General features: G+C 37.4%; 1 protein-coding gene across 9 annotated transcripts in view; it reads right to left on the bottom strand.

Moving 5' to 3' along the window:
* Window positions 1–14626, bottom strand: part of BICD1 (BICD cargo adaptor 1) — a 105648-nt gene that overhangs the window by 43063 nt on the left and 47959 nt on the right. For 8 of the 9 annotated variants that reach the window (XM_072400232.1, XM_072400233.1, XM_072400237.1 and 5 more), the window contains exons 2-4: window positions 14106–14318; window positions 3355–3507; window positions 352–783 (exon numbers count right to left, since the gene is read on the bottom strand). In XM_072400232.1, coding sequence (XP_072256333.1) covers window positions 352–783; window positions 3355–3507; window positions 14106–14318 — 798 coding nt within the window. Of the gene's footprint in view, window positions 1–351; window positions 784–3354; window positions 3508–11420; window positions 11637–14105; window positions 14319–14626 lie in introns of those variants that run through there. The other variant, XM_072400238.1, reaches the window with a different exon arrangement.

Here is a 14626-nt window from a genome sequence, read left to right as displayed (position 1 = left end):
ATTTGTCTCATTGCACTGACGTGAAACAGAAAACATTAACAGACACATACAGCAATAATTGTCAATTCATCATTCTATCTTTAGAAACCTCAATATTCTATAAATTGTGTATTACAAGCACACCTGGTTTTCCAATGCAGTTACTCTCCAATGAAATTCTATATATTTTAATGTGTATGTTTCTTGTATTATGAAGGGCCTATCAGAAGAAAAGGAAACAAGTCTCTTAAAAAGTCAAATCTCACACATTTTTATGTTATGTTTTGCTCCTGCTTTGTGGAAGGCAGCACATTCATTTTATGTGAAATGAAAAGGCAGTATTTCCACCAATATTAGCAGCATTTTACCTACCTGAATAAGCTGCTGTTTGAGTTTTTGCATTTCTGATATATTCAACTCGCTAAAGAGGTCAGAGACAGGATGAATTGACTCCCCCTTGCGTACTGCCTGAGTCCGATAATCTCCATTTATTTTAAGTGGAGCATGAATATGTCCATTCATCTTTTCTTCATTGTTAGTCTCCCCATCTTCTGAAAATTTTAGCCCATCCACAGCAATATTAATGTGATTGTTGTACATGCTATCATTGATGTTAATATACTGTGCAAGCTCCTTCCGCAAATTGTTCTTTTGCTCTCGCTCATTCTTTAGCGTATCCAGGGCTTCCTCAAGCTGATGTTCTGCTATCTCCTTCAACCGAATAGCATCTTCCAGTTGACTGTTTAAGAGCACCGTGTCTTCCTCGAACCGCTTGATCTCATGCTTCAGGCCCTCATATTCAACCTATATTAGACAACACAGAAAAAGTTTTTAATTAAATAACAGCTTTAAAATCTATCTATGGGTCCAGAATCTCTTTTAAAAAACTCAAACCAAACAAAATTCAAGATGCCTAAAGGGTGGACAAAGTAAAATGTTGGTGTTCCTAAAGAAGTTAATTTATTATGAAATCATTTTAGTAACTCTCTTTTCCAGCTTTTAGCATTTGGTGTCATCTAGCTGAAAGGGAAGACTAAAAGACATCCTTCTGGCACACACTGTGATTACATAATAACTTACTGGAGAGCACATATTTTTGATTATTGGGATCAGCTGCATAGACAAAAGCCTCATATCACAAATATGTATTCTACATTTCTGATTTCTTTATATGTAAGCCCCATTTAATTGCTGATTCTGCTACAAGTCCAGTGCTGTCCTACATTATGTGTCTAATTTCTAAAGGCTCTATTTATAAAACAGGGGATTTGACATTCCCTCCTGGAAATCAATTACTGCCTTTGATATACATGGATCTGGAAGATTCCCATGAGGGAATGTTTGTGGGAATGTATGATTCCCTGTTTCATAAATAGTGACCTACAGAACCGATCACTTGTTATGGAACTGAGGAAAGTGAGAGGTGTTCCTTATTCCAAACACATTGTGCCTTAAGGTGACAGTGATGCTCTATAGATACAGTACAGTAAGTGGCAGGATCACTAAGATAAAAAATTTAGGGGGTTTGTATAAATATTATAAAATATATGTTGCTTATATGAAAAACTTTAAGTGCTGATGTTTGCTTTTCATTGAATGAAAACTTGATGTGCTGTCCACTCACACAATGTGACCTATTACCTATACACCATCCGAATCTCTACAGACAATGTGAAAGATAAAAGGAACTTGTGGCAAACCACTGCTGATGGACCAATCAGATGGCAACCTAATGTTGACATACAGAGAAGACATACATAACATCTTTTTGGTGTCAAAAGACGATCACGGAACGCTACTACTCCATTATCTGTTAGTAGACTAATATACTTTAGTACCCGAGAAAAAACTTTTGGACCCTTCTGCTTGATGACATATAGATGATGCCGTAGGCTTTCCCTTAGGGCAATGTTTGATGTATTTCTTCGTTTAAATAAGAATTTCTATGCTTTAACTACTAAGCATTTGATTTTCTCTGTTGCAACATTAAATAGTTAACTAGGATCTACTGTCTCATCTGATGGTCTGTTTGGAGACCCTCTGAAAAAACCAGACAATCACCAAGTCAAAATAATGGTGAAAAGCATGACTATAAGCTGTGATATAATATATATTTGTTACTGGGTTAGACATATTGTAGAAGAGCAAAAATCTGATTCCCCCCACTGAAAATGTAATTTTTAAAACCGTACTTGATGAATGCGGCTTAATAATTTATTAGATTATTAATGAATGAATAAATTAATTATTTAGAACTCACCCCTAATTAGTGTTACATGCTTTTCCATGTGCATTACCACAAAGCACTGCATTGGTACCAACTGTGTTGGTACGCTATTATTCTTTATGACACAACAAACAAATCTTTCCAGCAAAACCTTTTACCATGCATTGGTGTGTGCTGGGCTTTTAAAATGTCATCATGCACTTTTTTCTGTGTTATGGTGCAGTTCTTTGAAAACACCCAGCTCAAATGCAATGCATGCCAAAGTGCAAGATAATGAGCATGTTTTTATCCAAACACATCAGTCATAATGGGCCTTGCAGCTTTACTCTAGTCCAATAATTTAATGAAGAACTTCTAAGAAAGGCTTTTGTTAAAAATCAGAACTAATTGGACAGTTGATGAAGTCTCCTGAGGACAGAGAACTCCCTTGAGGCAAGTATAGTAGTTTTGGAGTGAAATCTGATATTTCTGCTAATTAAACTCCTGTGTGATTTTAAGACTATTTATCTCGGCAAGATACGCACACATGTGACTGGCTCAGAATGTCTCCATAGAATGATAACATGCAATCTTGGCTCCATTTATTAGAAATTCACCATTGTGTATCATTTTATTTATTAGACACTTGTAAAGTTAGTTATAAAAATAGCCACTTTTAATGAGATATATCCGTTTCAGATTGCAAAATATAGGGCCCAACATCTTAAATTGTTTAAAGTTTAAAGAAAGGCAAGATTTTTTTATAAATATATATATATTTAAGTAAAATGGTGAAGATATAAGCCTTGACAAGTTTTTTTATAGCTCTATGTAGCCCTGTTATGGTAATTCATGTTCTCTGTCTTGATCACCAAAATCTTCGAAAAACAGTAAGGGTAAATACAAAATAAGTTGACAGAAGGAGAAGGGGCAGAGGAGCTAATCCAGCATAAATAGTAATCAGTCACTCCAAGAACTGGAAAAGATTATTACAATGAGGAACGGAGCTGTGCTAGGGAAATGACCCTTTATGAAGAAGTCAAAAAAGGCAAAAAGAAAAACGCTGCAAATAACCACTTAAAATTATACATCTGCTTTTACCAGCATTATTATAAGTTAGAGTATTAACAGGTGATATATTTCTAGGATAATGTAATAGAAGAACGCACCTGGTTTTGTTTCAAGGTGGAGACCAGTTTTTGCAAAGTTATGTTCTCTTCCTCTAGCTCGGTGTAATCCTGGAGCAATCTGGCCTCACGGAATTTATACTCTCGGATCTCATCCTTCATCCGCATCCGCTGGAGCTCCAGAATTTCATTTGTCTGCAGGTGAAAAGAGCAAAAGATTATTGATAATAGTAAAATACTACAGGTATTAGTAGGGGCTTTCAACCCCAGACGTGGTGCCTGCTCAATGGGTGCCTGCTCAATAAGAAGATTTTATTTAGTTACCAATTTTAGGAGGGCAGTTTTTCCTTTTCCTCTTTAGCATTACAGATATTCTGCTATCAAAGAGAACTTACAGTATTATGAGCTTCACTAAACTCATCCCTGTCCTCTGTCAACCATTTGCAGGTATTTTTGCATTTATCTCCTGGTTTCCTCCCCGCTGTACTTCGAGAATGAACACCAGCTGCTAGGGGACTGATGGAAGAAAATAGGGTTGACAACATTGCAGCTGGCAGAGGGGCACATTCCAGATCTAGGGGCCACCAGGACTTCAAATCCAGAAGTGTAGAATGTGGTAGGATATAACTGTTTCCACTCCTTTTAGACTTAAGTTAATGAATTGAATAAGTACTATTCAGCTTAACCAGAACAGAAGGGGTTCCTTGGTGGTTTAGATATTATAGAAGGAACCTGGTAGGCTGAATTAGGTTCTCATAAAGTCTCCCAACTCCAAATGTGATATCTTCTGACTATTCCTGTCCTCTTGGGGTTGTGGACTTGCCCACCAACCTTTTATTTCAGCAGCTCCTCTTACAAATGCCACAATATATTATACATTAAACAGCCCCTATTTAAAGGAAGCCCCTATAATGGGCATAATAGCCCTGTATAACATATGAGTTGCTGGAGCTATAGCTTACATAGAGTTATGGAATCCTATGTTTGTCACATTAATTGAGGCACATAGTCCTTACCACTCAGAACTTTCAAGTATTTTCTTAAGTTATTTTCATTCAACAACTGAATTAGGGAGTAAGATTATGCATTGAATCAGGGAAGAAGATGAGGATTAATTCCCAAAATTGGGAAAAATAACTGTGTTTTAAGGTTAAACCTGCAGCCATTTCATATACAACAATCACCTTTACAGTCCCATTTTAGGGGACAACAGAGGCGCAGAAACAGAAAATCTATAATATACAAAAATCTATAAAAATCTATAATATACAAATAATTTAATATTATTAGACAATCTAGAGCAGGGGTGTCAAACTCTAGCCTGCGGGCTAAACCTGGCCCAGCACGTTCTTTTTTTTTGGCCCCCATAAGAATTCCTAATATGAATTGAAGCTGGCCTACTGCTACTGCAATCCGTAGTAACGGCGGGCCAGCTGCAATTCATATTAAGCTGCTGTTCTATAGACGTGAGTACAATGCCGCTACTACAATTCTCGGTATCTCATGTTTCTAGTCCAGCGGTCCCTCGCCTATGCATGGCCCCGCATTTTATAGACGCAAGTGATGCCAGGAATTATAGTAGCGGCATCACTAGTGTCTATTGAACAGCAGCCTATGCGTGGACCCTGCAGAGTTTATACTGACCGGTAACCTCAATAATCAGGAATTATCAGGATTATTACTATCAGGAATTATCATAGAGCTATTGCTGTGCCAGAGAATGCAATGTGAAACCAAATGAATGCATCAATTCATTTGGTTTCACATTGCATTCTCTGGCACAGTAAAACAATTAATCTCAATAGGAAGAAACAAGAACACATGAGAAGAGCATGCAGTTATATGCAGTGGATTGATCTAATTTAGATAAATCCACTTCATATTACTGCATGCTCTTCTCATGTGTTCTCGTTTCTTCTTTTTGAGGTTAATTGTTTTTTCAATACATTTCAAGTTTGGTCTAAGTCACCTGGTCTAAGTTTTTAATTTCATCCCTCTGTGTATTTGAGTTTGACACCCCTGAGCTAGTGCAAAAAATATGTTACTGTAACAATGTGTGATTTCTCATAAGGCTTAGATTCCCAGAACAGAAATTCAACTATTTCCCCCATGACAGAAACTGTACAACTTCTACAACAAGGTCATTATCCTTATCATATTTTGGCTTTCAAAGTTCAATGCTGCAGCTTTCTAATTGGTATCTGGAGTTCTAATTAGAGTACCACCAAATTAAACTGCAGTAGTCTATAACTGACATTAGGGGGAGCTGAAGTTGTGCAAGTTATACTAACATTAGGTCTAAGGGCTACCCAATTTCATGGTCTTTTGTGTCAAAAATTACTTACAGGTGGAAAAGCGAAAAAATGTTGTAAAAAATGCATAAAGAACAAATATAATATGATAAAATTTTAGATACCCAAATCTATCCTGCTTGGTGTCATACCTGCTTGGTGCCTATACTTCCTAGAACCTTGTATTTTGCCTGCTGTTTGAAAGGGTAATTGAAGTTCTGGAGATGCCTCTGCATATCCTACACCACAAGGGGCAATGAGAGCTATGAAAAATCTACATGTTCCAGAATGAACTTTCTGCTGGCTGTGCCTACATGGAATATGTGCAGCTTCTATGCAAAATATTTACATTTAAGTGTCCTCTCCTCCTGTATCACTGTCTGTATTAGTCTGTCATTTGCAATCCCTATTTATTGTACAGCGCTGCGTAATATGTTGGCGCTATATAAATCCTGTTTATTAATAATAATAATAATAATAATAATAATAATAATAATAACCTAAAGCCACTTAGTTAGATTTGAATAGTGATGGGGGACCTCCACTTACCCCATTTACTCTCAGATTTACCTATATATGTGTATATATATATATATATATATATATATATATATATATATATATATCCTGGCCAGCAATACAAAAACTGATTGAAAGTGCACAATTTCACAGTTACTGTAACAGAAGATGAGTGGCAATCTATTGTTGGGGAAATCTGTTCCAGTGGTAACTGTGACTCTGGAGAAAAATCACATGTGACACACAACAAAGTAAAAACCCCACTGAGTTTTTTATGTTCTATCCAAAACAGAGTAGAATAGTGTAAAGTAGTGACTTTAGATACACTGTAATGGGCTCATTGAGAAAACATACAATACATGCACTAAACTAAATTGAGTTTTTAAGGTTCTTTAAAGATACCCTACAAGTTGAAAACAGGTCCAAATAGTGAACGCTTATATTTTACTACTGCTTTTGGTGTCTTGGATCTGCTCCTCTGCCTGTGACCACACTTTCCATATCTCTGCTTTTCTTCCTATCAGTATGCTCCTTGCAAACAAATTACCTGATTGGCTTCTTGTGCTGTTTTTTCCTCTCACAATCCAAGAAATGTGAAAAGATTATACAAGTCACTTGTACTGCCTGTACTTATAATATTAAATCTTATAATAATAAATCTGTAATAAAATATATAATAATAAAATGAATGATGTATTAATGATTGCAGATCCTCATTATTTGTATATTTTATGTGCACTTTTTACATTTTTTATGCACCAGCAAGGTCACTTTAAATACAGCCATGAAATTACCCATTAAATTAGCATTTGTAAAGATTGTGAGATGTTTATAAAAAAAACAATCCCGGGACCCGCAGATGACTCCACTCTTTATTTCAACTGTTAGGCAAATTTTCATGCATTTAGCAGTAAGCTGACCGGTCCCCGGATCCAGGATCCCCGAGCACAATACAGTGCCACAAAGGCCATCACTTCTCATTTGACTATATGAAATAAATTTGTGCTTTGCATTGCAAAACTTCTGTGTAAGTGATATTATTCACATTTAGATGAAAATATATGAAGAAGAATAATGAAAAGAATTCTTTAGAGAGCAGACAAAGGCTGATTACACAAGTATTTGGTCATGAGAACCACAGAAATCTGCAGCCATTTAATTGTTAATAAAAGAACTGTGGAGGCTTTGACTAAAGCAGTCTATCTGACATTCACTGAACATTCTGTAGTGAAGAATTAATCAATGCCTTGGAAAATATATGGACCAGGAAGATTTTAAACCTTGAATGTTAGAATAATTACTCTAAAAATAGACTCCAGTAAGTTACTATAATCTTTTCACCATACTATTGTACTAAAATGCTCTGTGCTAAAAAAGCAAACTAGAAATCTGGACCTCTAAAAACAAGCTGCTCAGAAAAACCATCAAAGTGCTTAAAGTGGAACATGTGACCAACAGACCATTGTTCTATCAGATGTAACACTAACATAAATCTTTATTACAGTTAAGACTTTTGAAAGTGACAGTTGTTTTGTTTTTGCTGTTATAAACTAAAGCACACGTAAAAAAAATTAGAACAATAGCCATATTTGTTTGTTCTCACACATATGTTAATAAAAGCTTCATCCATACCTAGAAGTCTCTGTTCCTTTAGGTGGGGAATATGTTCTGCCAAGACAATGGTATGACAGATCACTTAGATTGTGGGCTCTTCGGGTCAGGGTCCTCTTCCTGTGTCACTGTCTGTATTTGTCTGTCATATTCAGCCCCTATTTAATGTACAGCCCTGCACAATATGTTGGCTCTATATAAATACTGTGTAATAATAATATTATGATATAACAAATTATAACAGAAAATGTAGTTATGAAGATAATTAAATTGTATGAACTTTAAGGGTTTAAATCAGTGAATACTTCTTTTGAGGATGAATGGCTAAACAAATGTAATATGCACACAGCAACCATATTGCTTGGCAAATGTATTTGCATGCAGCCAATCATAAGATAGGGTACTGCAAGGCTGGCGTATACCCATAACTAACAATATTATGTTTAAAAATGCAATCATAAAAAATCCTACTGTAAATTTAAAGTGTAAGTTAAAAGTGATTTAAAGCCGACCTATTGCCACAATTTTTAGTTTAGATAAAACAGTAAAATATTCCCATTCCTTTTTTTTTTTAATAGGTACACTTTTTAAAATAAAAGGGATGGCCCCTTCCCGGTGTGTTTACTGCAGTGGCATTATATAGTGAGTCGGAGCACAGAGCCTCCTGGAATATGAAGGGTTAAAAAAGCTAATCTAATTTGAGCCATATATGTTCCTGTAAGGAAGTTGTATTTCTTCTCCTGTCTACTCAGTTTAATTGTAACCAGATGGTGGAAATTGTAAATTCTTTGAAATACAATGTATGCCTTGTATGCCTTACAATGCCCCTGATTCATCAAGCAGAATGTGTGCGTGTGTGTTATTGGGATATCTCTCCAGACGTCTGTCTCTGTGAGTGAAGGAGAAGTCAGGGTGCATTCGAGGAACTAGAAGTAGAAGCAGATCCTTTCAGGATACCTATGTCATTTATACCAGGAAGCCTAGGGCTGCTCCTTTTGCACATGCACAATCTCAGGCATGCACAGAAGGGGCTTTTCCCCGCATTTAAAAAAAAGTGCTGTTTTCACACATACGCAGTTTGAATGGCATTCTTTGTTTTAACATTTACAGGAGAAAATCCTGCAACTGCGCAGGTGAAAGGAAGAAGATGGCTACGTCCCGTGGTTCCTTCACACTGGGACAAAGAAAGAATCCAGGACGGCACGTAACCAAAAAGAAACCTGGTGGTGGCGGGGGAACGAAGGTTTTACAGCTTCAAATGATAAGTACCAGGATTGGCATAAGACAATGAATATTGTGGGCAGTTGGAAAGAGTTAGGCTCTACAGCTACTGAAATGAAGTATGAAATCATGAGTTTTATTTATATACATGTTGGTGAATAAATATTCAATACCAAGAGAACTACTAATTTAAGAAAAAAATATTTAAACATATGCACAACATTAGAAGGTGAAGTACAAGTTATGAATAGGCACTGACATTTTGACCACCTCAGTTTTAACACTAAGTTTCCATTTTCAAGGTCAAATCCAAAAATTCACATGCCATAGTAATATTTCTAATTTTTAGAGACTTTGACTTACATAGTACTGTCACCAAAATTGCTGTCTGGGAGACCAGTGGGAACATGCCCCAAAGTCATGCGACTGTGGGAACTGAACTGCAGATAAACTCTGCAGTTCCACTACGATCGCACACTCTTCTCAATGATTGCAGACTCGGCTACAATCATTGAGAAGATGCCTTGCAAGTATCTCTTAAGCTACGTACACACTTCCAATTATTATCGTTGGTAAACCTTAACAGGTCTCATTAACATTCACCACATGGAGAAATACATCACTATGTTTTTTTGTTAATTACTGAAAGAAATGACTTACACTTGGCTTATCGCGTTCCCACAGGAATGCCCCTGGCTGCAATGGGAAATCATGCTGCACTGTGTCAATATGTGAAGAAGGAAGAAGATGGTGCTGAAAATGGAAACGTGGGTATAACTCGAACACATATTAAAGAAGAACTGTAGAGGGGATAAAAGCCAGCAAACATTTATATTGCTGGGTTTTGTGTGCATCTTCTGTGGGTTTGAGAGCAGAAACTATTATACACAAATGCTGTTCCACCTAACAGCAGCCCATCCCATAGCCCCACTGTAAACAAGTACTCTTCTGTGAACTGGGATTAATACACTGCAGTACACCCTAAAGAAGAATTTAAACTTTTTTGTTCAGTGGGGGGCCAATCCAACCTGATTCACTTTTGAGGATATTTAGCTAACCATAGGTGGGGAAATTTGTCACACAAAATGTAATAGTCCTAGCTGTGTACCTACACAGGGGCAACCTACAGTGGTTCCTACACCAGTACATACATCACTGGTGCCCTTCAATACATTGTACATTTCTTTTAATCCTGGGTCTATGTGGTGCTAAACAAAGCACCAGGACCTGATGGATTACACCCACGTGTCCTCAAGGAGCTGAGCTCAGTTATTTCCAAGCCATTATTTCTAATTTTTAGAGACTCTTTAGTCCCTGGCAAGGTACCAATGGATTGGGGTAAGGCCAATGTGGTTCCTATCTTCAAAAAGGGATCAAAGTCATTACCAGGTAACTACAGACCCGCTTTTGCCTTCCTCTGGACCAGCTATGTCTTATAGGGTTTTATATCTGGGATATGTTTATTTCTCTAGTGGTTGAACTTGATGAACTTATGTCTTTTTTTCAACCTAACCAACTATGTAACTTTTGTAAACAAAGTAAGCAGCTAATTACCCCATCTGTGCACAAGTGAAGTGAGTTGCACAAATTCATCACTCCTACCTGCCAATGGGGACCACACACATATAAGTACTTTGGCTGTGCTTTATTACCAGCCTGCCCCAACCCCTACCATACACCACACCAATCATTCTGCTGCACAGCATCACATTATCTGTATGGTGACTGTGGCCTGTCAAACTGCAGGACAATGCAATCAATTTCCCCCATGATACGTTTGTATATTTTAATGTGGAGGATACCCCAGAAGTCAGATAATCTAGGAATACTACTGCATGGGTCCAAAACACTATGATGTCCCAAGACCTTCCAGCTGACATGCAGGTGGGGTTAAGTTTCAGAGTCCTAAAACAAAGGACAACATTTGAACCATAGTTGTTCTTTATTCATTGTATGATTTCAGTATATAGGCCTGTAAGCTGAAAAATTAGTATGACTTGAATACACAAAAACATCAAAAAGTACAAAAATAATGTGTTAGGTAAGTTTGTGTAGTCATAGTATGAAAAGTGTTTAAGTGCGTAAATGTATGTGAGGTGTCCAAAGTGTATGCAAGAGGTGTGATTGTAAAAGTGAGATAGGACGAAATGTACTTGGAAATCCTCGTTGGAGTCAGATAGCAGTGGAAAAACACTTTGTAAGAGTTCCTCAGAGAGATGATATTGATGGCGCTATGTGCAGTAGCGAAGTATACTTCCAGTGCTCTGAAGACAGCGATAAGTCGAGATCCCCTTTCCCAACTCGTAACGTCGTAACAACGTATGTCCGCAAGGATGGAAAGGTAGATCATTTTTTATCATATTTGCTAGTTATGCAATGCACAGATCACAAAGCTGAAAAATACCAGTTAAACAAATACACTGATAAGGGGGTTTGATATATCATTTTTATCATAAAGCTCTTTAATAATAATAAATAAAAAAGAGCCATATCTTAGACACATATCCAAGAAAGGCAAAAAAATCCTGTCTCAGATAACATTGTCCAATAACTTTGGCGTCTGCATTGTAAATATGTTCTTACATCATAATTCTTCGTCTTCCAGGCAACATCTGTGCATTTTTGTCCTATAGACTTCGATGAGGACACATTTCTAGTGTCCCTGGCTTCAGAAAAAAATCTCTAGATGTAAACAAACAGTAGAGGCCGTCAGACTTATGTATGACATAACAAAACTTAAGTATGCATCTTGAGAGTGTGTATTAGGTTAAGTCAGGGAAGGGGAGCTAAAAATATTCTATGGCAGGGACAGGTGGGTACAAAGGCCAGCTGAAAAGATATCAGCCCAACGCTTTGTACTAAAAGGGTGCCCTGAGTCTGTAGAGCTTGACAAATCTATGTTGTTGATTGAAGCACTATACCCGAGGAGTGTTGGACTACGCTGTGTTGGGAAGAATGTTTCGCTTACAGATAGCCAAAAAGATCACTGGTGTCACTTAAACTGACCTGAGAGGCACAGATTGCTCATTGCTCAAGGAACCTGTAGAACAGGGGTGTCAAACTCAAATGCACAGTGGGCCAAAATTAAAAAACTTAATCCAAGTCACGGGCCAACCTTGAAATTTATTGAAAAAAATTGAGGAAGTTTTTCCTTCTCATTAGATGTACCGTATTTTTCGGCGTATAAGACGCTCCGGCATATAAGACGCACATGTAAATCCAACCATTGAAGTCCATGCCTTGGAGTACCAAGGAAACGTTCAGTTGAGGGGGAGTGCTGGAAATGCCAGATGCAGCCAATGTGGGCTAAATCTTATGAGTGGCCCGCTGCTGGAACTCCTTCTTCATTGAAATAGCACCCCTACTGAAATTCCCAGCATTATTTGCATCTATAAAACAGTCCAATGCAGGGCCACGCATAGGCAGAGAGCCTGCTGGTCTATAGATGCGAGTGATACCGGGAATTGCAGTAAAGGGGCTATTTAAATGAAGCCGGGGGCCAGCTGCAGTTCATATTTAGGATTTCCTTGGGGCCAAAAAAAAGGACGTTGGGGGCCAGACTTGGCCCTTGGCACCCCTGCCGTAGAACCTCTGGAGGAACCCTGGTTGAGAAACACTGCATTAGATTGTGAGCTACTCAGAGGGACAGTTAGTGACATAACTATGGATTTGTAAAGCAATCTGTAATATGTCAGTACTATATAAATACAAGTTATTATTAATAATATTATTAACTGAAACTCCAAAACCTGTCCTGCCTTCATCTAGCTTTAGAACTTACATACTGAACATACATGTGACAATCTCTGCCATTTTACCATGATTTCAAGGAATTAATATGTGTGTCTGTGTCAAATAAACTGTAACCTTTGTTGTCAATAAACAAGAAGAAAATGTATCCCAAAGCCCAAACCTATTTTATTATTTTACTTATTGTATTTTAGTTTTTGCTAGAAGGGTTCAAACACCTGTCAAGTTACTTTTTGTTCTCATATCAAACTGCAACCAACTCACCAGTAGCTGATGGAGTAAAGTAGCCTTAAAAGAATAAAAAAAAGGAAGGAGTAACTTCTGATGTCATAAAATAATTGATAATGAATGAACCAGGTGAAGATATCAGAAACCAGTGCTCAGAGTCACTGGCTGCACGTACACAACCCTGGCATTTGCCAACATAAGTGCATTGCTTCATTCTGAAGCTTAACAGAGGATTTAACCATTACAAAGAATGAGTTAGACTCTGTCTGACCCTGCACTGACTCTGTGCCCTCTATCTCCCTGCTCTCCCCTGCAATTATATAGAACGTTTTAACTGCAGAGCTCCAGGCGGAATAAAAAAAAAAATTATGGTTGACTATTCTTTTAAAAAATATTAAAATATATTTAGTTACATACAACCTACATACTTGCCTGAATCTTCATTGAGATTAGTTTTCTAACATCACCTGCACAACTGCACCAAGGATAGGCTTTTATTATTTCTAATTCTTCATTCCATAAAGACGTCATCATCATATACTTATGTTTTGTGCTAATCTGAACAGGAAAGAATATGTAGCTGCATCTTCTCCAGGAAAGCCAGTACTTCTGTTTATCTGACATTATCTTCCATTTTGTAGAAAGTTATAAATGAATTACTAGCTGCTGGACAGACTACAATGTCTGCAGAAGATGACCTAGCTACATTTATAGACGATTGTACTGGGATGATTGACAGAGACTGGTGGGAAGATTCTGTTGCCTGAGCTACCCAATAATATTTTGTCCAATGGTTTGGTAGAGCGGATAATAAAATTAGGGTAAATACCTAAATGTGACTTGCTATTGATAACCTCTTGTAGTCCCTCCACAGCAAGGCTGGAGTGTGACAGGCAGAAACAGCACAAGGATCCATTCTGTTAATTTGCTGATCAAATGCATGCTGATAGTCACAAGCTTAGGGGTAGAAAAGACCTGTAAGGTTTACTGCACTGCAGCAAAATTCATTTAAGTCTCGTTTTCTGCCAAATGGGATCATGCTGCATTACTGAGCTTGTGAACTTTGAAGACTGGATAAATAGAAATAATGCACACATACATTTTGTAGTTTAGCTGTTTGCCTGAAGTTCTGCTTTAGAGGGGAATATTTTTAGAAGAACATAGAAGAGTTACCTCTTTTAAGTCTTGAACCAGAGCAGTAAGACGTTCGTTCTCGCCTTGTACGTTACCGATGACTGCTTTACTCTGCCGTACCTCATTCTGCATCTCCAAAATCCTACCCAGGTAATATTCTTCTTTGGTTGCTGACTCCTGTAATAAGGTCTCCTCCCGGGTCTCTCCATCTTCAGCAACTTTACGGTGGACGGTGAAGGATTGTCCAAAGGCCTAAAAGAAGAACAAACAATTGATCATGATTTTTTTCAGGTGATCTTGTAATATAACATGTTATTGGAGCCCTCAATCCTATTGAGGTCTACCTAAAACCTAAAAACATTATATACAAATATTCAGCTTACAAGTAGTTTACCAATTATAGAAAATAGCTATTGTTCCAGAAATGCAGAGTCATTGTCATAATGGATACACCATGTTATGATGAACAAAGGCAGATATGGTGTGCAATGTGACAACCATGGCTTCTATTAATGGTACAGTAGAGGAGTAAGCATAGACATGGAAGAACAAAACCTGTG

This window comes from Pyxicephalus adspersus, chromosome 2, assembly GCF_032062135.1.
Source record: "Pyxicephalus adspersus chromosome 2, UCB_Pads_2.0, whole genome shotgun sequence".
NCBI lineage: Eukaryota > Metazoa > Chordata > Amphibia > Anura > Pyxicephalidae > Pyxicephalus > Pyxicephalus adspersus.
This window is presented reverse-complemented; position numbering and strand designations above follow the sequence as displayed.